The 25603-nt window shown below is 34.0% G+C and overlaps 1 protein-coding gene across 1 annotated transcript in view; it reads left to right on the top strand.

Moving 5' to 3' along the window:
• Positions 1-25603, top strand: part of LOC136039739 (tetratricopeptide repeat protein 28-like) — a gene marked incomplete in the record, with an annotated part of 257124 nt that overhangs the window by 167627 nt on the left and 63894 nt on the right. Inside the window, 5 exon segments of the mRNA XM_065723577.1 lie at positions 73-331; positions 6915-7156; positions 16971-17272; positions 23686-23842; positions 25249-25431. Of these exon segments, the coding sequence (XP_065579649.1) occupies positions 73-331; positions 6915-7156; positions 16971-17272; positions 23686-23842; positions 25249-25431 (1143 nt within the window).

Here is a 25603-nt window from a genome sequence, read left to right as displayed (position 1 = left end):
GGGGGTTTGGTATAGATATTTCCATTTTATTGAAATTGTTTATTTTGTATCTAATTTATTCTATAATTTTAGGTCATGTGTACACTGCTATTGGGGACTTCCCAAACGCTTTGGCCTCTCATAAACAATGCCTGCAAATAGTAAAACAACTTGGAGATCGTCTCCAAGAAGCTAGAGAAAATGGTAACGTGGGAGCTGTTTACTTAGCTCTTGGAGATTTTGACTCCGCAATTGACTGCCACACGGAGCACTTGAGGATTTCTAAGGGTCTTGGTAATAAAGTAGAAGAGGCAAGGGCATATTCCAACCTTGGGTCATCTCATCATTTTCGGTGAGTTTGTATTCAAAAATCAAGAAAAAGCTAAAATCAAGTAGGAATCAAATTGTGTATTCGGTAGGTGGAGTTTAGGTCAATCCAGCGAAAAAAGAAAACTCTCATGTAGACCATCAGCTCAGCTCAAAGGCTTGTAAATTTAAATGTTTTCTAATGCTAGGTTAATGTTTTATAAAGCGAGGTAAATGCTAGGTAAGAAACGCTTGAGTGCAGGAGAGGTGCGTTGCCTCCATTTAAAAAAAAAAAAAATGCAGTAACAAACGCTCGCCCTGAAAGTATTTTTCCCGAAAGACATTCTCCACCCAGATTTCGTGTGTCTCGGGCTGTTTCTCAGGCCGTTCCTACCTTGTCCCCTGTTCGCTGCTTGACTTCAACATCGGGTAAAACTTAGGTCCCCCACACGTTCTCCACTCAGATTTTGCCTACCTTTGGATGTACCTCAGCCCGTTTCTACCTTGTCCCCTGGTCGCTGCTTGACTTCAACATGTGGTAAAACTTTTGCCCCCCACACATTCCCAAATTCTGCCTGCCTTGGGCTGTTTCTCATCCTATTCCTACCTTGTCCCCTGTTCGCTGCTTGACTTCAACATATGGTTAAACTTTCGTCCCCCACACATTCCCCACCCAGATTCTGCCTGCCTTGGGCTGTTTCTCAGCCCATTCCTTCCTTGTCCCCTGTTCGCTGCTTGACTTCAACATATAGTAAAACTTTTATCCCCCACACATTCCCCTCCCAGATTCTGCCTGCCTCGGGCTGTTTCTCAGCCCATTCCTACCTTGTCCCCTGTTTGCTGCTTGACTTCACCATATGGTAAAACTTTTATCCCCACAGTAAGGAAAATAATTAATAGAATACCCTACTAATTTAGAGTTTTTGTCCCCTGGGGAAAACGTCGGTTTTTGCGGGGATAGCAGTTCCCCATGCCCCCCCCGGCTGTTCCACTGTTTCTATATTTTTTTTTTCGTGAACTTAATCAAATGAAATTTGAATAATAATGATTAACGAACGATTTATTTAACTTGATTTTGATTAAATGTCAATTTAATTTTGTATTCTTTTGCCAGTTGTCTTTTGCTAGTGGTTTTATGTGTATCGTTGTTTTTAAGAATTTTTTTTATATTTCTGTTTTTAACCTGAAAACTTGAATCCGGCTCTTCGAGGCCAAATTCATTTTTACTGAATAATCTTATTTAAATAAATATCTTGTCTTAAAATGTACCTATGGATTTTTAATTCTGTTTGGCAAAATGCATGATTTCCAATGAAATTTATGTCAACATTATTAAGTTGATTAAATAAAAAAAAACAAGTTTTTTTTTAAATGAAAGTAAGGAGCGACATTAAAACTTAAAACGAACAGAAATTACTCCGTATATGAAAGGGGCTTTTCCTCCTCAACGTCCCACTCTTTACGCTAAAGTTTGACTCTTTCTCTTAACTCTTTTTTAAAACAGTAAAAAACTTCAGCGTAAAGAACGGGATGTTGAGGAGGAAAAGCCCCTTTCATACACGGAGTAATTTCTGTTCGTTTTAAGTGTAAATGTCGCTCCTTACTTTCATTTAAAAAACTTGTTTTTTTATTTAATTTCTGGACGATTTTTAATTAATCCATGTTTTGATCTTGGCTCTCCGCACATAAATAATTAAAACGAAATTTGCTTATTAATGTTTTTTTGGCTAAATGGCTTTCTCATAGTCTTAATCGGAAGATTCTGAGAAAAAAGGAGAGAGGGAGGAAGCCTATTTGCCCTCCAATTTTTTGATTGCAAAGCAACTAGAACTTTAAATTTTTTTACGAACATTTTATTAGTAAAAAATATACGTAATTTACGAATTAACTTACGTAACGAACTTCTTTATTCGTATGTTTTTATTGCGTACATGAGGGAGTTCACCCCTCGTCGATACCTCGCTCTTTACACTAAAGCTTAAATTCTGTCTCAATTCCTAAAGAATGACCCTTGAATCACAAAGGCCGTAGAATACATAGTTGAAGTTACTAAAAATACTTTAGCGTAAAGAGCGAGGTATTACGAGGAGGTAAACCCCTCATATGCGCAATAATTTCTGCTCGTTTTAAGTTTTAATGCTGCTCCTCACTTTCAGTAGAAAAAAAACTTTTCATATCTATTTTTTCATTGTTTTTTTAAATAATGTTAAAAAATCCTGAGCCCCCTTCATTGAAAATCTCTTCCCCCACGAGAAGTTTTTCCATGGAAAGATCCTCCCACGTAACCCCTCCCCCACCTCAACTCTCCCTCCCAAAAATACCAAACCAAAAAAATACCCCTGGAAATGTCCGTACACTTCCTAGTAACCATTACTATATGTAAACACAGGTCAAAGTTTGTAACTCGTAACCCCCTCCCACGAGGACTGCGGGGGAGTAAGTCGTCCCCAAAGACATAGTTATTAAGTTTTTCGACTATGGTGATAAAATGGCTATCTCAGAATTTTGATCCGGTGAGTTTGGAGAAAAAATGAGCGTGGGAGGGGGCCTAGTTGCCCTCCAATTTTTGGGTCACTTAAAAAGGGCACTAGAACTTTTAGTTTCTGCTAGAATGAGCCCTCTCTCGACATCTTATTTCCCCCTGGGTCGATACGATCACCCCCGGGAAAAAAAAAATAACAACAAAAAAAATAAACACGCATCCGTGATTTGTTTTCTGGCAAAAAATGCGAAATTCCACATTTTTGTAGATAGAAGCTTGAAACTTCTACAATAAGGTTCCCTGATATACTGAATCTGATGGTGTGATTTTTGTTCAGATTGTATGACTTTTAGGGGGTGTTTTTCCCTATTTTTTAAAATGGGGCAAATTTTCTCAGGCTCGTAACTTTTGATAGGTAAGACTAATCTTGATGAAAGTTATGTATTTAAAATCAGCATTAAAATGCGGTTTTTTTATGTAATTGTTGGTGTCAAAATTCCATTTTTTAGAGTTTTGGTTACTATTTAGCCGGGTCGCTCCTTACTACAGTTCGTTACCACGAACTGTTTGATATACCCTAATCCCGTTAAAGAGCCCCCAAAAAGATGACTCTATTTCGTGTCATCTATGGTTAGTGTTTACCATTAGAAACTTAGGAATCTAAAAATCCAATGCTAAAATTTACAAATAATTCAAGTAGGAACTTCATCAATTGTTTCAGCCCAAGGCGAATTGTGTATCTAATTCAAAGGCATGTAATCACGTTGCGGATGAATTTTTTGTTGGCAAGACCCATAATTTCTCACAATCTTTTTGTCCACTTTGTTAAGAGGCCGTCAGTCCCACCTCCTCTCTCTCCCTAGAAATAACCATGGTCATTTTAACTCTAATTTACCTAAGGAAATATATTAAAAAGTTTAATATTGTTCTCGGCTCAAAATGTGATATTCCTCCCCCATAATTAGTTATTATGGGAATATGTTTTACGCTTATAAATTGTAGTTTTTGATTAATCATCATTATCCAGATTAATTAAAAATATCTCAATGAGAATAATCAGACGGATCAGATATGATTAATGGTTGGATAATCAGGAAATTCATTTTAGTTTGAATTTACTTGACGAAAAATATAAAAAGCTTGATGTATTTTGTGATATTCCGCCCCTATAATTAGTTGGTATAGAAACAGATTTTTATGCTTCAAAATTATTGTTGTTGATTAATTTTTATTATTCCAGAATCGAGAGTGTGAGTTATTTTATTACCGGTCGAAAAGAAAAAGCAATTACTTTATAGCAAGACTGATCACCAGTCACATTTGTTAGTATCTTTTTAATCAAAACAAACTGCAGTTATTTTTTTTTTCACCCTAAAATCTACGTTTGTGTTTATTGCTTTTACCAGATCTCCTTGTTTTAGAGGGGAATTATATATTTAATAAGTACAAAGTTAGGCTCTAGCCCATCTTCAAAATAAACAAAAGATGCAATAAAATGGTAGTGTTTTTAACATGGAAAATTGTTAGAATAGATAGGGGGCCCAAAAGGCACATCTAGAGTATTTAATTTTAATTCTAATCAATTTTGGTTGAAATATAACAGCCCCATTCCGCTAGATATCCTGATGTCAAAAATTTAAAGATTCTCCTTTCCTTGCATAAGAGGAATTATATATGATTCCCAAAAGAGCCTACTTTCTACCCCTTCCCAGACAATTTTAATTTAGTTCTGACAACCCCTTCTGCTAGGTGTCCTGGTTTCAAAACGTAGGTGTTGATTTCTGCTCACAGAGAATGGATTGTGTCGGAAACCCAAAAGACCCTTATTGGGTTATTTTGTATTACTACCCAGAAAGAGTAATTGAGATCGAAAAACTACCCCTTCCCCTATAGGTCCTGATGTCAGGAACATAATGAGCCTCCCTCCCTCCCTTCAGAGGATGGATTATGTCGGTATCCCCAAAGATCCTGCTATAAAATGTATTACTACTCTGCACAAAGTTTGGTGGAGGTATGACAACTTTTTACTCTAGATATCAGAAATGTAGGGATATCCAGAACGGGTTGTGTCCAGACACGTAAAAAAGACTACTATTACTTGCTATTACTTCTATTACTTTTATTACTATTGTTCTGGGTACTTACTATTACTTCCTTCCAAGTTTGATTGATTTCTGATAACGTTTTGCTAGATCTTCTGATTACAATAATTTTGGGGCCTCTGAATTAGCGTTTATTTTGCAGAGGGAGGATTCTTCTTTGGTTTGATATTGTGCTCCCAGTCCTTTCCCTAAGCGTAGCTACGAAAAAAACTTAGTCAAAACAATTGTAGTGACTTATATTATAGAAGACCCGCGATTTTGCTCAGTATTTTGGACGTATTCTCTTTTGTATTTAATAATTTAGTTTTTTATTGCGCGTAAAGCCACCCAGTTCTTGTTCAAGGTCGTCATGGCAAAAAGCAGTAACAACATGCGATTAATTACATTTGTCGGGGGGGGGTCCCACTTTCTAAGCGGTGTCCACCAGGTGGCGTACATTACATATGGTGCAAGTGTGCAGTTGAATCGTGTTGTGTTTTGTGCGGAAAGTTGTTCTGGGTTGGAAAGAGTGTACATATGGTTAAGGATCGGGGTGGATCCGTCAGTATTTATTAATAAATTTTTAATATCAACCCCGTTTTTTGCTCTTTAGGGCTCTTATTTGCCTTTGGTTTTTGAGCGTGTCCTTTTTTAACGTGTAAATTGCGTTATCCTATTTCAGTTAATCTTAATTCAATTTCTTTTAGAAAATTAATACGTTATAATCATCGTAGCGAAAAAAAAATACAGAAGACCTATTAAAATCCAATCCAATTCAGTACGACCTGTTGTGTAGTTTTTATTGTGGAAAAAAAAAACAAATGTTTTATCGATTTTCAACTCGACCTTGGCTGTTTTATTGTTAACTACCACACCGTGCCAAATAAGGATCACGCAAATTATAACTGTAGCCAATCTGCCAGCCGTCATTATCCTTAAGAGATAATGTGGGCATAGGAGCTTTTGCTACATAGACAGACACTTAAAAATTATTAATTATTAGTATCAGGGTTATACATAGCCAATATTGAGGGGGGGGGCATACCAGGGAATTGGGTGTTTTAACGCCACCTTGGTTTTCCGCCACCGCATGTTTTCCGCCACCTAGGAAATCTTGCATCACCAAGTGGATTAGTTGGGTCAGAATAGACAGGTTAGGTTATTCTATGTTTATGTCTATGTATATGCCTATGTTTCTGTGTATATCTGTGTCTATATCTATGTCTATATTTATTTCTAAGTCTATGTCTGTTCTTATATCTGTGTCTATGTCTATATTTATTTCTAATCTATGTCTGTTCTTATGTCTATGTCTATTCTGACCTACCTGAATTAAGAAGTGGCGGAAAAAATATGGTGGTGGAATACCACGGCGGCGTGGTGGTGCGAACCAAGCTTTGGTGGAGCTCTGCGGCACACGTGACGCTCCGAGATATACACTAGGCGGTGAAAAGTGGGAAATTCCTTGTGTGTGGCCTTTAGGGAGCTCATTTTCAAAAATCGTTTTCACCTGATGTCATGAAGGTGATCCAAGAGGCATTGCATGGCGAAAGTGCACCACTGGATGTAGAAATGACTCTGAGAGATGTACACCAGGTGTTGAGGGCTTGAAACCGCCCGATATAGTGTTAAGGTGAAAGTTTTGCTATGAATAAAAATTGCAAAACTCAAAAACTGAAAAAAGACAATTTTTTCAATGGAAAGACAAAAAAGGGCTATTTTCCAGTGAAATTGAAAAAATGTTTTTTTTTTTAATTTAGGGGAGGGGTGATCTATTGGGGCTAATTCACGAAACTTAGGGGTGAATGTATTTTTCTTTTTTTTGGGGGGGGGGCAATAATCTGGAGGGAGGTCACCTGACTGTGGTACTCCCTATTTCAATTTGTGAAGAGCCATTCCAGCAACAATCCGTTATGAATTTGGACTATCCAACTTCTACTTTGGACAATAGTTTTCTTAGTAGTCTGCATGAAGGGCTTTGAGAATCTCATAGAAAAGGAAATAGTCATAAAAAAACGAAAAGTTACAAAATGAACCTCAGTTATATCGAATATTCTCTTTTTCAGACGGAATTTCGAGCAGGCGATAGGTTTTCACAATCATGTGTTACGTATTGCGCAAGAATTGGGGGATAAAAATATTGAAGCGCGGGCGTATGCGGGTCTTGGCCATGCAGCCCGTTGTATTGGAGACTATATGCAGGCAAAGAAATGGCATGAAAAACAACTGGATATGGCTTTAGCCCTGAGAGACAAAACTGCGGAAGGGAGGGCATGCTCCAATCTTGGGATTGTATATCAATTATTAGGTAATCATTATTATTATATTTTATTATGGATTAGTACGTATTATGTATTTATTAGTATATAATTATTAGTATGAATGTATTAGAGTGTGTATTTTGTATGCATTGTTATTTATTATTTAATTATGTATTTAATTAAATATTAGGTAATACTTACTACGTACTGTACTAAATCAGGAGTTAAGCAGGGTTGTGTTCTATCCCCCTTTATATGGATCATTTTGATGGACTTCGTCTTAAGGAGCACAGGAAAGGCAATTGGAGACCACGGAATCAAATGGGGAGGAAAAACGCTTCTGGACTTAGATTATGCTGATGATTTAAGCATATTAGATAAAAGTGTGAGCAAAATGAATGAAGTTTTAGAGGTTTTGCGAGTTCAGGGTGCTAAAATAGGCTTGAAAATTAATGTTAAGAAGACTAAGTCACTAAGTCTAGGAATAAATGAAGATGAATAGGTGACATTAGGTAACGAAAAGATTGATCAGGTTGAGAGCTTCAGTTACCTTGGTAGTATTATTAGTAAAGATGGTGGGACCAGTGAAGATGTTTAAAAGTAGAATAGCTAAAGCTCAGGGTGTTTTTTCACAGTTAAAAAAGTTTGGAAGAATAGAAAGACAAGTCTGCAAACCAACATTAGAATATTGGAAGCTACAGTGATGACAGTGGTCAAATATGGTTCTGAAGCATGGGCGCTCCGAAAAGCTGATGAAAATTTACTAGATGTTTTCCAGAGAAATTGCCTACGGATTGTTCTGGGTACCCGGCTGACTTACCGTATTTCAAACAGTAGGTTGTACGAAAAATGTGGTTCAATCCTGCTTTCTAGGGCTATAATGAAAGAAAGGTTGAGATGGCTAGTCCACGTTCTACGGATGAAGGATGACAGATTACCGATGATTGTCCTTTTTGGCCAACCGTCTGGGGCTACACGAAAAGCAGGTCGTCCTTGTCTGGGTTGGGAGGATGTCATAAATAAAGATTTAAAGGAAATAGGAACTTCCTGGGAGGGTGTAAAGAGGGAGGATTTAAATAGATTAGGTTGGAGGAGGAGCGTGCGTAGCTTTTATTGGCCTCAGGCGGCTTGGTGCTGCAGTGAGTTATTAGTAGTAGTAGTAGTAGTAGTAGTAGTAGTATGAAATTAGGTCTATATGTAAAACATTTCTTGAGTCAACTTGATTTTTTATTGGACAAAAATGTCATGGGGGGGAGAAACCAATCATCGGATTTTCAACTTTATGTTGTTTCTGCTGGCTTGAATTCACTCACGAATACTAGGCTGATCTGGCTAAAAGGGGAGAGGGTAATTTGGTACCGGCCTAGGGAAAAGAACTGAAACCGGGTGAATTTATTTCTATTTTTAATATATTTAATATAATATTTTAAAAAAAATGTTAATATTCTTAATATTAAAATTTTAATTTAAAAAATTTAATATTAAAGTTTTAATTTTTAATATTTTTTAAATTTTTTTAATATTTTTTTTATAATATTTTTTTTTTAATATAACTTACTTGCAAAGAGTGCACGCCCCTTTCAATTGCCTTTTATAGTTTCTTTCAGTATGTGCGTCGTTTTTTTTTTTTTTTTTTTTTTTACCATGATTTTTTATGATCATTTTTCTTATGAGTAAAAAGGAAGTTAATTAAGGAAGAAATTAAGTTCTTATGAGTAGAAAGGAAGAGGATGGGGACAGATATTTCCCCAAAATATTCCCAAAAACGAATGAACCCAAAAGAAAAGTGGGCTCTCCGAAATTTCCTTGATGATAATCTGTGAACGAAAATTTTGCAGTTTATGTTTTGTGTTAAGATGAAATAATATACATTCCAACAACAACAAAAAACAAAAACAACATGTAACAGATGTATTACATTGATCCCATGGCCTGTGAAGAAGGTTATAGTAGTATAGTATAGTATATTTAACCCTCATACTATTACTATAGGACTATAAGACAGGAGCGGATCTAGAGCAAAATCTTGGGGGATGGTTACTGTGACAAGGGCGCAGATGAGCAAATATGTTTTTTTTGGGGGGGGGATGTAACAAAAGTGCCAATAATAGACCAAATTGACAAACTTATTCTAAAAAAAAACAGTGAAAAAAGGGAAAGAGGGCGCCTGAAAACCTTGGGGAAGGAGGGCTGTGTCGCCCCGGCCCTCCCCTGGATCCGCCAGTGCTACAAGATACGCATATAAGAGATAAGATTACAAATAGATTTAAGGCTATATGATTATATATATATATATATATATATATATATATATATATATATATATATATATATATATATATATATATATATATATATATATATATATATATATATATATATATATATATATATAGAGAGAGAGAGAGAGAGAGAGAGAGAGAGAGAGAGAGTGGAAAAGATAACTTTGGGAAAAAACATCTCCAGTAAGAGAGAAAAAACTTGTAAAAAATAACAAACGGAAAATTAATAAGAAACTAAAAAAAAAATTGAAAGTCTTTGAATGTGGTAAACGAGGTGGGTTATTGAGCCGAATCAAAAAGGGCATTCCATATTCTGTTTCAGAGGGGTATGGAATACCAGTCTTGTTGGGAAAATACACAGTCCTAACTTGCCCCAGAGACATCATTTACACGAGGGTATTGAAGGGAAGAAATGAACAATAAAAAAAAATAAATAAACTAAAGAAAATATTCACCGACTAAATATATTTACTGTTATTTTGAAGGAATTTAACGATTTATATTTTCTAGTCTACTCAGGTACTTATGTATTTTCTAGTCTAAAATGGTACTTATGTATCATATCGTCAACATTCAAGTTTACGCTGTGTAAAACTCGAGAACAAACCGGTTTTATCTGTCTGTGTAAAGAAACAATTAGCTTACATTCAGTGGAAAACAAGTGGTGGGTGACAAAATACATTCGAATTATATAATTTGGGCTATATATTTGCACATTAGGGGAAGAGGGTTGGGGTTAGGTTAGGTTAGCCCCAACCCCCTAATGTACAAACATATAGCACAAATTTGTTTGTGAAGTATTATATTTTCATCATGTTTAGGTATTTTTTCATTAGGATTAACCTAACTTTACTTCTTGAGTGTTGGTGGTATAATACATATGTTGGTGGTATAATATAATGAGTGTTGGTGGGATAATACCGGCAAAACATTCATGGTACAATACCGGCAGACTTGAATTGCTCATCTCATGAGCGCTTTTGGTGTTTTGTTTGTTGTTGTTTGCTAAATTTGTTCAAAATTTTTCCGATTCAACATCGTAATTCCCGATTCTACAGAAATCTACAGCATTTCTTGACCGTCGCTATTGTTCTCTGAGGAGCAGAAGTGGAAACACTGGTTCATCTTTGGATAAACATGTTTTCTCTTAGATTGCTTTTTAGTTTTGACATCAGAAGCATTTAACTCGTGGAAGACAGCTCATCAATCATAGAGTGTACTACGTATTACTTTGTTGCAATTGCCAAGGAAAAAGTTAACTAACTGACATTATACAAGTTTTTTCTCTTACCTATTCCAATGATCATTTAACTGTCTACGAGTTCACTTTGTGGGAGGGTAACATTGTGCTGTCAGCTCCTGTCAAACCCATGTTGAAGTGCTAAAGACTCCTCACATATCAGTTCGGCTGTTTTAATTCAAAAGGTGGTATGTCGCAGATAGTCGTTTTCATGGAAGAGCGAAAAAACTAAAAAAGACGTCAAATCCATGTTGAAGCGCTAAAGACTCCTCTCATATCAGTTCGGCTGTTTTAATTCAAAAGGGGGTATGTCGCAGATAGTCGTTTTCATGGAGGAGCGACAAAACTAAAATGACGTCAAATCCATGTTGAAGCGCTAAAGACTACTCTCATATCAGTTCGGCTGTTGTAATTCAAAAGTGGTATGTTGCAGATAATCGTTTTCATGGAGGAGCGAAAAGACTAAAAAGACGTCAAATCCATGTTGAAGCGCTAAAGACTACTCTCAAATCAGTTCGGATGTTTTAATTCAAAAGGTGGTATGTCGCAGATAGTCGTTTTCATGGAGGAGCGATAAAACTAAAATGACGTCAAATCCATGTTGAAGCGCTAAAGACTACTCTCATATCAGTTCGGCTGTTGTAATTCAAAAGTGGTATGTTGCAGATAATCGTTTTCATGGAGGAGCGAAAAAACTAAAAAGACGTTTCAGTTTCTTGATCGTTATGGTAGAACAGCAGTTTGTAGGGAGAATGTTCTATCCAGTCTTCAAGATCACAAAAACCCAGTTTTTTGCTGGGGCAAAAACCCTATCTAGACTGGGTTCACAAAAACTCAGTTTTTGTATGATCAACTAATTGTATATGCTCAATTGTATTTTAAATGAAACTCTTGTTTTTATTGAGACACATGTAAGACATCAGAACGCGGTTTAAACGTGATCACTATGGCTTCTTCTCTTTTATTTTATATTTTTCTAGGATTGTCTTTTGTATTTTCCCGTGGATTGGGTTTTTGCTAGTGAATACCACACTGCCCATTGTAATTATCTGCCTCATCAGATTTTAGGGGTTTTTCTTCCCCCTCTCCGCTACCTCCGCTCCCTTGTACTTTTAAAATCTAGAATATACAAAAATTGGAAACCTAATACTATGAAAAATATTAAACGTGTCTGGGGGAAAAAATATCAGAATTTTTGCTCCTTCATACTTTTTGCAAAAGTATATATACCCACCCCTTATTCTGATGAAAAGATCTGTGGGTATCCATGACAAAAATCTGCTAATATTTTTTACCCTTTTTTATCAAGATCATTTACTTAAAAACACGAATTCATAGGTTTTTTACTTCACTTTTAACAGTCTGAAAAGGATGACAAATATAGTCCCTTGTCCACTTTTTATTCTTCTTTTTGCGCTGAGAATGGTTGAGCGGACATGTCGTCCGAAATGTCCGAAATGTTGTCATTTTCCCGTCTTTTTTCGCCGGCTTTGAATTAACTCATTTTTCTCATTTGTCCTAAATTTTCTTATTTTGTCGCTATTGTTCTCTGAGATGGAATATGGAAACGATGCTTGGATTCCATTCCTCTTGGATCCCTCTTGGATAAACCATGTTTTATTTTAGATTGCTTTTTAGTTTTTTAAACCAGAAGCATTTAACTCGTGGAAGACAGCTCGTCAATCATCGCGCGCGTTTACATAGTTGCAAACTTGCAATGGCCAAAGAACAAGCAACCTGACTGATATTATACGGGTTTTTTCTATTGCCAACACTTCAATGATCATCTAACTGTTTTCTTGTTCACTTTGAGGGATTGAAGATCATTTTTTGTTCAAGAAAAGTCTCTTCAGATCCAGGGGGCACCGGCTGTCAGAAATCAGGTACACCAGATGGTACCTGCCAAGTCATATGGCCTAACTGTGCCAAGTGTTGTGGGGATTCAGCACCGCCTGGTGGAACTATGCAACACATATGGTGCTCTGAAATATACACCAAGTGGCGGAGAGTAGGTGACCCCTTGCGCCTGCTATGTAAATTTTGTGCGTAAATTTTCATCCTTTTTGTTTCATGTTATTCAATAATGACAATAAAATGAAGAAAAAAACGTTATAACACTTAGATATGAAAAAAAGTCCTCAGTAATTTTCTTAACAAAAAACAATATCAATAAAAACTCTTCTACCTAAACTTTATCTACTACCTTAAATCGCAACTTGGAGTGATATAAGGATTATCCTTGTGTTGCTCCAGTGGTGAAAAGAATTCGTTTGGTGTATATTGTGGTTGTTGATCTAGACTTTTGTGGAGGACTCTGCAGCTTCCCAATTGTGAAGGAACTCCTGGCAGAACCATACCTTATCAAGGTGGGACTTGAACGTGTTGGTTGAAGTTTCAGAAACTGTTTCCTCAGTCAGTTGCTTCCACAGATCGATGACTCTTTGGCTGAAGAAATTAATTATATGTCTACTCGTGGAATGCTGCATGGTGAACTTTATTGAATGTCTTCTAGTGCCAGAATGCAAGGGCTGTGCAAAGAGATCGGGAAGGGTGTTTTTAGAAAGGATTGTTTGGGTTACAATCATATCACCCCTTTTTCTTCGGTATGTTAGTGTCTTTCTTCGTATGGAAATTTATTCATGCTGCTAACCATCTTAGTGGCACGATCTATTTATCCTTTTTCTCCTTTCTTCTCTGCTCGTCAGTTTTCTATTGCGTGTTCCATGCCATTATCGTCTTTTTCCTTTTTGAGATTTTTGCTTCACTGTATTTTTTATTTATATTTTTTTTCAGTAATGGTGATAGTTCAAACATCAAATAATGATATTTTGCGTGAATTGGTAAATTTATGAATATACCGTAGCTACAGTTGCCATAGATAGTGGCAAAATGGGTAGATTATGTAGTGGCAGTGGGTAGATGGATAGTGGCAAAATGGGTAGAAAATGTGTAAATTCCATTAAAATATGTATTTATTTAAATTTTGTTATTAATTAGTACGATTTTACGTCGTTATGTCGCGTCATATTTAATCTCGTGCAGTATTTTAAGCAACTAACAATAGCACATTACTTAAATTGATAAACTAACGTGTTTACCATAATGGTAATTGATAATGGTACTAATACTGATAGTAATGGCTAACTACCACAATGGTACTTCGTAAATCATGAAATTGTATAAATTTGAGGCTATTTTCATGCTATTTATTTCAGTTTTTGAAGCAATGGCAATTGTTTAAATGCCTTTTAATGGTAAATTTATTGTGTTTATAATTAGGATTTTTAATAATCAACGCAAATCTTGTGGTGTTCTCATGCTACAAGAAAAAATATCCTTCAGGGGTATTCGAACCCGCGACCTCTTCTACAATCGACAAATTTCATGCTTTTGACTATTATGACATGTTCAGAGACAGGGGTGGATCCAGGGGGGGCCTTCCACAGAAGGTTGAAAGCTGTATTTATTATAGGGACAGAGGGGGTAAAAATGCCAATGGGGAAGCCAAGTTCCGTTGATGTCCCTCTCAAATACCAAATATGCATCCGCCCTGTTGAGAGACCTGGAAATTTTGAAAGGGTGAAAAGTGTATCAATCAATTATGTGAATGCACTTTAAGCTTTTTAATTGGGTGTTATTTTACTGCGTGATATGAATGTCTTTGCTGTTACATGCAGTACATAGAAAACTTTGTTACTGACAGACATTGTGTTAATTTTTTCTCTATCTCATCTGTCATCTAGTCATCTAACTGATCGTTTAACTGTCTGTATGTTCATTTTTTGGAAACAAAAATCGTTTTTGGATGATTAAAATGCTTCTTCAAACCAGTTTGAAATTCCATCTAATTCATGCTGCGCGTTGTGTAAAAAAAGTTGTGTAAAAAAAAATTAAAAAAAGTTGAATTACTGACATAGTATTAGTTGTTAATTTTGCCTTAGCTTTAATAATTACGTAATTGTGTACTTTTTCATTTTGTAAAAAAAAATTTATATGACTAAAATGTTTCTTCAAACGAGTTTCAATCGAGTAAATGTTCTTCAACTTTTTACTGTTTCTAGTAAATTTGTGGGCTATATACACAATGTAATAGATATGCCTTTTTTGCAATATGTAATATATAGAAACATTTAATTTACCGGCTTATTCCCTGGAAGGGTTTGAAGAGGGAGTCTCTGAATAGAGACTCCCAAGCTCAGGCGGCTTGGTGCTGCAGTGAGTTAATAGCAGTATTAGTAGTAGCAATTGTTCTTAGCTTACAACATGTTTAATTTCCAACATGTCTCAAGACTTCTCACCCTTTTAGATTTTGAAAAATACCTTTTTTTTGTATTTTCATAGAATTATGGCTTGTTGGTATTTTCTTTGAAAAAAGGAACAAAATTGCCTCCCTCCCCAGTATCTGAAAAATGCATTTTTGTCTCCCCCCCCCCTCAAATCATCATAAGTTGACGCCACTAAACATGTTAAGACTAAGTTTGAACCAATAATAAAATAGAAAAAAATACTAAAAAAAGTAGGCTACTATAAAAAGAAGTATAAAAAATAAAAGTATAGAAAAAAGTATAAAAAAAGTACTAAAATTTGAACTATCAGGGACTTAAAATTAGAAAAAGTTTTTTTTTTTGGTCTCCGAATCGATCTTGCGTTCATACCTTCGATATCATTAGATTTATTAGTGCAGTATCATATTTCTATCAGTGTTGCCACGTTTAATCTGGAAAATTAATGAGCCAATTAATTGGTTAAAATTTAATAACGGTTTTTGTCTGATAAGATTCAAACATAATTCCGAGATAATTAGCTTAGGCTCAGTGAGATAAACTAATATGTAGTTATATTTTAACTAAATATTGAATATATGCAGTTGGCAGTTGGTTAAGTTCGGTATTTTCTGGGTGACCTGCTTTCTATAATTATCTGGTGTAGTGTCCATAATTTTGGTACTGAATTGTTATATTTTCATTATATTTTAATATATTTCATTACGACTAACCTAACTTCACTTCTTTAGTCTAGTCGGGATATTTAAAAACTACCGAGGAGTTTTTTCTTCTTCTGGTATTTCCATTTAAAAAAAAGGACAAAAATTGCCCCCCCCCAATATTCTGCAAAATAAATCCCCCCCCAATATTTTAATGAATAGACACCTCTGTGATTGCTTCAGAGGGGTACACGTATTCACTGGCAGATACAGGGGGACGGAGGGATCCCCCTAAAAATTTTTCTCGTGGCCTCTTATCCTGTTTTTTCCTTTTTTTTTGCTCTTTTTATAGAATAAATTTGTCGATTTGGTCAATTATTGTCAATTATTTAGTCAATTATTGTCACATTTTGGCACCTTTCCCCCAAGATTTTGCTCATTGGTGCCCTTGTCACATTGCCCTAGATTCTCCCCTGCACTCATCCCCTGTGTCTTTACTCTTAACAAGTCATCTTTTGACTTAATTTTTAACTCTTCAATTAATGTGACAGCGCATGCATCTACATTTCCACAATTTCTTCTTTATATATATATATATATATATATATATATATATATATATATATATATATATATATATATATATATATATATATATATATATATATATATATATATATTTATATATAATTATATAATATATATAATATATATTTATATATTTATTTTATACAGAAAAAAAAACAGAACCTGTGACAAAGAATTACATCAAATTAATGCGTTCCTTAAGCACATAAGTATGTAGATTAGTCTGGAGGTTTAGATTTTACCACTTTTTATGATAATGGTGTTGAGTACTTCTATCGAAAGGAGTCCTATTAGTATTGGATTATATTGACGCTATCTGGAGCGCTTATCAATGCTATCTGGAAACGGGTTCTTGATATGTCATCTTTTTTTTTTAGCGTGACAGGTTCCATGGCAATTTGCCAAATGGTCTTGACCCCACTCTTTCAGGCGCTGTTTAGCTCAACAATCGAATAGGGATTTTGTCCAGGACATATCCAGGCCTTTTTTCAGGGGGGGGGTGGGTGTAAAAAAAAGAAATAATGATAAAACGCGTCGGAAATTTGTTTATATGCATGTTTGTTACTTTTACAGACTCAGACATAATTTGGGGGAGGAATTCAAAATCGATACCCCTCTGGATTTCTAAAAAGCTAGTTTTGATTGCTACTCTTAAAATGTTTTTTTTTTTTAAATCTGCAGATTCTGGTTTTATCTGCTACCTCCCTGACATCTCATTCAAAACCTGCCATATTTCCAATTATTTGTAATGATTTACGACAATATAAAATTGGCAAAATTATAACATTCTTTATGGTGAATAAAACAGCTCATAAAAATATTTTTAGGTGATCATGATGCCGCATTGAAATTGCATAACGCCCATCTAAACATTGCAAGATCGCTCCAAGATCGGGCTGGCATGGGACGCGCATATGGCAACATTGGCAATGCCTATTCCGCTATGGGGTATTATGACCAGGCAATCAAGTATCATAAACAGGAATTGACAATTTCAAAAGAAGTTAATGACCGATCCTCTGAAGCATCTACTCATGGGAACCTCGCGGTGGCCTACCAAGCCCTTGGAATGTTTGACATGGCGGTGATACATTACCACAGTCACTTAAACATTGCCAGAGAATTAAAGGTATTCAGATCTTTAATTTTTCTTTTTTGTTTTAATTCTGGCACCCCCTCCTCTCTTAAAGCACCAAGGACAGTGAGCATAAAGTTGGAGCTGTCTAAATGGAAATTTAGACAACCATATACATGTTAATAAATAAAGAAAACTCAATAAATGAAAAAACTCCGTAAATAAAACTCAATTCATAATGAAAAAGAATGTCATATGCAAGTTATGGAGTTTTTCAGTAGCGGGCACTTAAAGGAAAGGTTGGTGCAAACTAGCAAAAATACGCTAAAATAGATGGCACCAATCAGCTTAAGCAAGTGTAGCTTTCCTTTAAAGGTATAATTATGTTTAGAAATCAACATTTTCGTAATATCTGAATTACAAGCACGAAAAGCGTTGTCAAATTTAACTTCCTAGTTTTCCTGGTTTATTTTCACGGCTCAACGTGGCAAAGTTGACATAAATTTGATACTACCCTTAAAACTTCATTATATTTTAAAACTTCGGAAATCACACTTAGGTAAGGTAAGGTTTCATAGTTTATCTTTATTATTACCATGGAATGGACTGATTAGAGATTGTTTTTTTTTTGCTTCTATTTATCGTTGGTTATAATTATTTGGTTAGTAGTTAGCTGTATGTAACTACTGAGCTGTAACTGATTTTATAAATTTTTTGGGGGGAGGGGCATTATTATTTAGTTGACGTTTTGCGTTCACGATAAGTTGAATTTAATAAAATTGAATGCTAATTATTTTTTTTAACTTACCCTTTGAGAGGGTTTCTCGTGATTCTAACGCGCAGATATAGCAGAGAATACAAAATGGAATCATTTTTTTTTTTTTTTTTTTTTTTTTTAAGTTTCTCCGCTTTCCTGTCTAATTTATGCTTGGTAACATAACGCTCTTTGAAAAACCGAAGCCAATTTTCATATATAGAATATAATTCGATTTATCGGCTAAAATGGCAGAACAGCTAGCACGTCAAACAATTAAGTGATAAAAAAAACATAAAACAAAAAACTAAATCAATTATTTGATATATTTCAACTTTAATTTGTGTTTCTTGCAAGAAAAAAAATATGTTCGCTTTGGAGTGGGTTTTATGGGATTTGAACATACAATTTTGGCTAAAAAATAATATTTTTAGTATTTTTTTTATTTTATTAACCATTTTTTGACCATTTTCACGAAATTCTCTAATTAAATAATAGTTGCTTCTGACAAAAGTATATAAGTATATAAAAGTACAAAAGCCCATAAAAAGAATGAAAGTACCAATAACAAAAATAGTGACGGTTTATTTATTTATTTATCTATTGTTTTAATCTTTCTACTTTTTCATTAAAATACCGGAACCAACAATGAGTTTATATATATTACAGTTCCAATTTTTAATTTTTGTAATCTGTTTTTGACTTTGAGCGCAAGTTTTCGTTTGTTAACTAAATGGCAAGCCAATGACAGTGTTAACTTAAATGACAAGACACAGGTATTATCAAAGCCATATTTAGGAAGGGGGGGGGGTTTAGAGGGTTTGACTCCCCCCCTTACTCAAATATCTGTCCGACTCGTAAAAACATAAAAAAATGAATATAAACAAATGTTTAATACTTTTTAAAGTTTTTTGTATACCCCTCCCCTCCAAAAAAAATCCTTTGTACCTGAAAAATTTGTAAACTGAAAAATCAGTTTATATATGTTACTGTTCCAATGTGTTTCTTTTTCAGAAAAAATTGTTATTTCCTGTGGAGAGGGCTTTATGAGATCCAAACCTACAGTTCTTCTGAAGAAAATAATAGTTATAATGTATTATTGTTTTTTGTAATCTGTTTTTGATTTTGAGCGCAAGTTTTCGTTTGTTAACTAATATTTATCAGTCTGACCATGAAAAAACATGCAATAAATATGGACTGGTGGAACCAGAAACACTTTGCCTCTGACAAACCATGTAATTCAAAAGCACAGTGTGGAATGCACTAGCAAAAAACAATATTAATGAATTACATAGCCTCTTCTTACTGCGGGATTGCAAAAAAATATCAACAAAAAACCCATGTTGGTATTGGTGCTATTACCAGTGACTCTATGCTATATTTCTTATTTTTTTAACTGTTAAAAATGAAAGGAAAAATGTATGAATTAATGCTTTTAAATTAATGGTGCTATGTAAAAGCATGTAATTCAAAGGGACAGTGTGGAATGCATTAGCAAAAAAACAACATATTACCAATTCTTGCAGCGAATTGCAAAACATGGGGTTGGCATCCGTAATATTTTTTTTTACTTTTTCGACTCGAATCAAAATAAATAACATGTGCATTATTTTTTTTTTATTCAGTGGTAATACGTATAATTATATGATTCAAGAGTACAGCGTGGTATATACTAGCAAAAACAAAACTTTACAATTGCAAAAAAAAATTGAGCCAAAAAAGTCACGGGTGGCATTCCTACCAGCAACTCCATGGCGGTTATTATAGATTTTTTTTTTTTTTTTTTTTTTTTTTTTTTTTTTTTTTTTTTTTTTTTTTTTTTTTTTTTTTTTTTTTTTTTACTGTTTAAAGTGAAGTGAAAAACATGTGAATTAGTGGTTCTAATAAATGGTGCTACGTAAAAATATGTAATTCAAAGGGACAGTGTGGAATGCACTAGCAAAAAAACAACAACGAATTAACACTTCTTACAGCGAGTTGCAAAAAATCAGGTCGACAATCATGATATTTTTCTTACCTTTTTTTTAACTCTTAAATTGATTAAATAACCTGTGATTTAGTATTTTTAAATAAGTGGCGCTATGTATAAGTATATAATTCAAGAGAATAGTTTGGTATGTATTGGCAAAAAGCAACACTTTACAGTTGCAAAAACATGAGCAAAAAACACGTTGGCGCTACTACAAGCAAGTCCGAGATGTTTTTGTTCTTTTTTTTATGAAAAACGTATGAATTGATGTTTTTAATCAGTAAAACCAAATATTTCAAAAGGATAGGGTGGTATTCACTAGTAAAAACAACATAGGTAATTTTGAAGACCACACTGCCTTTCCATGACGATGAATACCAGTTCGAATAGGGATAGATTCTTTTATCAGGCAGTGAAAAAAAAAACAATAAAAAAGTATACTGGATATTTCGATCACACATACAGTGATTGTCATTAGTAGAAATACTAAAATAAAACAATTGATAATCATGGTACATATATATATATATATATATACTAGCTGTTGGGGTGGCGCTTCGCGCCACCCCAACACCTAGTTGGTGGGGGCGCTTCGCGCCCCCCCCCAAGCCCCCCCGCGCGCGTAAGTCGTTACGCGCCATAATAGTTACGCGCCATTGTAGTTGTGTCCCTATGTCCCACCTGTGAATATAGATAGATATATATATATATGGTTTTAACTACGTAAAACTTGCGAATATACAACATTCTTTGCTGTCCCATTGTCTTTGCATATAAATAGATTGTCAGGTTTACCGACTCTTGAACATGCAACATATAATGGTCCATGGGAAAACAATCTGTATTCAGATCTATACCTCATGATTCTAATGATTGCCCTTGAGCTTTGTTGATGGTGATTGCTAATCGACCATTCCCTGTCCCGGTGTCCCGGTCGTCATTTACATCCCCCTGTTTCCTCCGGTGTCCCCGTTGTAGTTGTGTCCCTGTGTCCCGGTCGTCATTTATATTCCCTGTGTCCCGGTCGTCATTTGTATCCCGGTGTCCCGGTCTGTATATACATTCGTTTTTTAGTTTTGTTTTTCTCCTTTATTTTTTTCCTTTTTTTTTCTTTTTTAGCTTATTTAGATTTTTAGATTTTTTAGTTTTTTTATTAGTTTTTAGTTTTTTTTTCTTTTTAGTTTTTTTGTCCCGGTCGTCATTTATATCCCCCTGTTTCCCCCGGTGTCCCCGTTGTAGTTGTGTCCCTGTGTCCCGGTCGTCATTTATATTCCCTGTGTCCCGGTCGTCATTTGTATCCCGGTGTACCGGTCTGTATATACATTCGTTTTTTAGTTTTGTTTTTCTCCTTTATTTTTTTCCTTTTTTTTTCTTTTTTAGTTTATTTAGATTTTTAGATTTTTTAGTTTTTTTATTAGTTTTTAGTTTTTTTTTTCTTTTTAGTTTTTTTGTAGTTTTTACCTTCTTTTTAGTTTTGTTAATTTTTTTTTTACTTATGTCCTGGTCGTCATTTATACTCCCTATGTCCCGGTGCTTTGTTGATTGCTAATCGAACATTCCTTTTGTCCTGGTCGCTTTCTCTTTGAGTGTCGTCATTTATTTTTTTCTTTTTTAGTTCTTTTAGTTTTTACCTTTTTTAGTTTTTTTTAGTTTTTTAGATGAAAATTTTTTTTAGTTTTTTCCTTTTTTTCTTTTTAGTTTTTATTGGTTTTTACCTTTATGTTAGCTTATTTTTCAGTTTTTTGCTTTTTTTTTAGTTTTTTTTTATTTTTTATTTTTTTTAGTTTTTTACCTTTTTTTAGTTTTTTTAGTTTTTTTAGTTTTTTTAGTTTTTTAGCTTTTTTACTTTTTTTATTAGTTTTTAGTTTTTTTTGTAGTTTTTGCCTTTTTTTAGTTTTTTCAGTTTTTTTTTTAGTTTTTTATTGGTTTTTACCTTTATTTTAGCTTATTTTTCAGTTTTTTCCTTTTTTTTAGTTTTTTTTAGTTTTTAGTTTTTTTTAGTTTTTTACCTTTTTTTAGTTTTTTTAGTTTTTTAGCTTTTTTATTTTTTTATTAGTTTTTAGTTTTTTTTGTAGTTTTTGCCTTTTTTTTAGTTTTTTTAGTTTTTTAGCTTTTTTATTAGTTTTTAGTTTTTTTTGTAGTTTTTGCCTTTTTTTAGTTTGACAACTTATTTTTATATATATAGATAGTTTTTTTTTTTTACTTATGTCCTGGTCGTCATTTATACTCCCTGTGTCCCGGTGCTTTGTTGATTGCTAATCGAACATTCCTTTTGTCCTGGTCGCTTTCTCTTTGAGTGTCGTCATTTATTAGTTTTTTCCTTTTTTTCTTTTTAGTTTTTTATTGGTTTTTACCTTTATTTTAGCTTATTTTTCAGTTTTTTCCTTTTTTTTAGTTTTTTTTTATTTTTTATTTTTTTTAGTTTTTTACCTTTTTTTAGTTTTTTTAGTTTTTTTAGTTTTTTAGCTTTTTTACTTTTTTTATTAGTATTTAATTTTTTTTGTAGTTTTTGCCTTTTTTTAGTTTTTTCAGTTTTTTTTTTAGTTTTTTATTGGTTTTTACCTTTATAGTTTTTTTAGTTTTTTAGCTTTTTTATTTTTTTTATTAGTTTTTAGTTTTTTTTTGTAGTTTTTGCCTTTTTTTAGTTTTTTCAGTTTTGACGTCACCTGATCCAGTTTTTTCAGGTGACGTCACCTGACCCATCCACACATCCACAGACAGACAACTTATTTTTATATATATAGATATATATATATATATATATATATATATATATATATATATATATATATATATATATATATATATATATATATATATACATATATATATATACATATATATATATATATATATATACGTGTATATAATTAGTTTTAATTGTTTTATTTTAGTGTTTCTGCTGATGACGATCTCTGTATATTTAATCAAATTATCCAGCATATTTTTTTTTTATTGTTTTTTTTTTTCGCTGTCTAATAAAAGGTATTTGTCTAATAAAGGTATTTATTCTAAATTGGTTTTTATCGTCAAAAACAACATTTTACAATTACAAAAAAATAAGAGCAAACAAACTCTTGTTGGCTTTACTACCAGCAACTCCACAATGTTTTTCTTTTCTTTTTTTTGCCTGCTAAAAAATGAGATTAATACTTTATAAATATGGATTTTAAATTACTTGATTCACTTGACTTAAGTCCCATCCGCCCTTGGACGGTTCTTGGGTCTCTTCTTCGTAATGGCGTGGATATGTCTTTTAATTGGTACTATGCAGAAAAAGACATATTATTTGATATTTTTGCGATAAAAGCCCGTGTGTTTTTTCCGAAGAGTATGGGAAAGGGCGCGGGCATACTTTTTTCCAAAAGTATGTGGTGGGCAAAGGTTCTGATAAAGTTTTTTTTCCAAAAAAGTATAATACTTTTTGAAGTATTGCACTTTCTCCCTTTTAGTATATTTTATATTTATAGTGGTATGGGAGTCGGGGCAGGGGTGGAAGGGGTCATACATTTTAAATCTGACAAAGCATATAATATAAATGTACAATTTGATATTCACTAGTAAAATAACATTAATTAATATTTCATTCTTCTTTTTTACTCTTTTCTTCTTCTTCTGTTTGTTGATTTGTTGTTTTCATTTATAAATAATTCCCTTTAAAAGAACTTATACACTTTATCCTAAGCATAGAAAAAATGAAATAGTTAACACAGCTTGAATATTTGAATATTTTTTCTGTTACAGGATACAGCAGGTGAGGCCTGCGCCCTTTTAAACCTTGGTAACTGCCATAGTTCAAGAGGAGAATTCGCACAGGCTATTTCTTTCTATGAAAACTATCTTATGCTTTCCCAGGAACTCCAGGATATCGAAGGAGAAGCCAAAGCCTGCCATTTTCTTGGTAAGTTATACCCCAGGGACTGTCACCTGTGATTGGATCATAGACACCTCCCTCCTTCCTCGTCTGAGGAAATCTATGAATTAATTGAATAACTTTCTGATTTGATCGAAAACTGTTTTTGGACTGAGAAATCCTCTGGGCCCTCCCTCCGTCCTAGAAGTCAGACCTATGCTTGCAGTATATAATGAAGACATATAAATATGCAGTATTGGCATAGTTGCCACGTCAAACTTTCTAAGTGAATGGAGGGTTTTGAAAGACTACCACCGGGTTTTACGCACTTACATAAAGATCCTAAAATGTTACAAACGCCAAATACAGAGGTAGATTCAATTTTTTTTGGGAGGGGAGGGGCTATCTATTGCTTGCTTGGTGCATTTGTACAAATGCAAGTAAATACTGTACAAAATCAAACAGCACTCAAGATAAGGGGGCGGTTCTTTCCCCTTCCTGCTGACCAGATAATAGTGAAATTTTTTGTGTTTATGTTTAATTTTATCGCTTCAAATATCAGTAATCTGTTACACTAGATTGAAACTATCCAATGAAACTGCAACTGAGCACATGAAAAGCCACTGAAAAATCTTGTACGGTATCTATCATTTTTAAATAACCCCGTCTTTTAAAGGCCGATTGACTTAAAACTCCGCCTTTTGAAATTGGATTGATTCTTGTGTGAAATTTTAAGCCAGTAATAATATTGAAACATACCGAAATTATATTAATATAATTAAATTCGGAGCATGGGCATTCCGAAAAACGAAGGAGGTTTTGTGAGATATTTCCGAGTGAAATTGCATAGGGATTGTTTGGGTACCGACTGACCGACCGTATCTCAAACAGTAAGCTGTACGAAAAATGTGGTTCAATCCCGAATTCTAGGGCTATAATGAGAGAGAGGTTGAGATGCTGGGACACGTTCCGCGGATGAAGGATGACAGTTTGTCCTTGTTTGCCAACCGTCAAAGCAGGTCGTCCCTGAATGGAATGGGAGGATGTCGTAAGCAAGTATTTAAGGGGATGTAAAAATTTAAGGGTTGTATAGAGGGATGTTTTGAATAGATTAGGATGAAGGAGAAGCGTGCGTAGCTGTGTTGAGACAGCTTGTTCCTGGATTGAGTTGCTAGTAGTAGTAATAAGAATGAAAAGTTTTGGGGTCACAGTATTTTTCTAAGGTTTCTCAATCTAATTTTACCGGGATTTGGAGAGTCTAGTAATGCAAGGATTATTATATTTAGCTGAATTATTATTGATAACAATGGTAATTTAGTACTAAGAAAATTCAGTCTATTAAATAATAAAAAATATTATTATTTTTTCTATTCAATTGTTGTAAGAATATCATTAATATTTCAGTACTAATTATCATTATTATTAAAAGATCTGTCTGTATGAAATTCTTTTAGGATATGCACATTATTGTCTACAAAACTACAAAGAAGCGATAAGGTACTACGACCAAGATTTAGCCCTTGCCAAAGACTTACAAGACAAGGTCAGCATGGGTCGGGCTTACTGCAACCTTGGTTTAGCCCATTTAGCCCTTGGAAATACAGAAACTGCACTGGATTGCCAAAAATATTTCTTGAGTAAGAGTTCCTCTTTCTATAAGCTATCTGTTGGTTGTGAGTGCTGCCGGAAAATTTACAGGGAGGCTACCAGAAACTTTGCTTTGCCCAAAATTTAAGTGTGTATATTTCTCGTTCTGCTATTTTCGTACATTTTTATCGTTATCTAGTTCTCCAAGGGGGGAATGTCCCC

This window comes from Artemia franciscana, chromosome 20, assembly GCF_032884065.1.
Source record: "Artemia franciscana chromosome 20, ASM3288406v1, whole genome shotgun sequence".
In the NCBI taxonomy this organism is placed as follows: Eukaryota; Metazoa; Arthropoda; class Branchiopoda; order Anostraca; family Artemiidae; genus Artemia; species Artemia franciscana.
The sequence above is the reverse complement of the archived record's forward strand: the minus strand, read 5'-3'. Positions and strand labels throughout refer to the sequence as shown.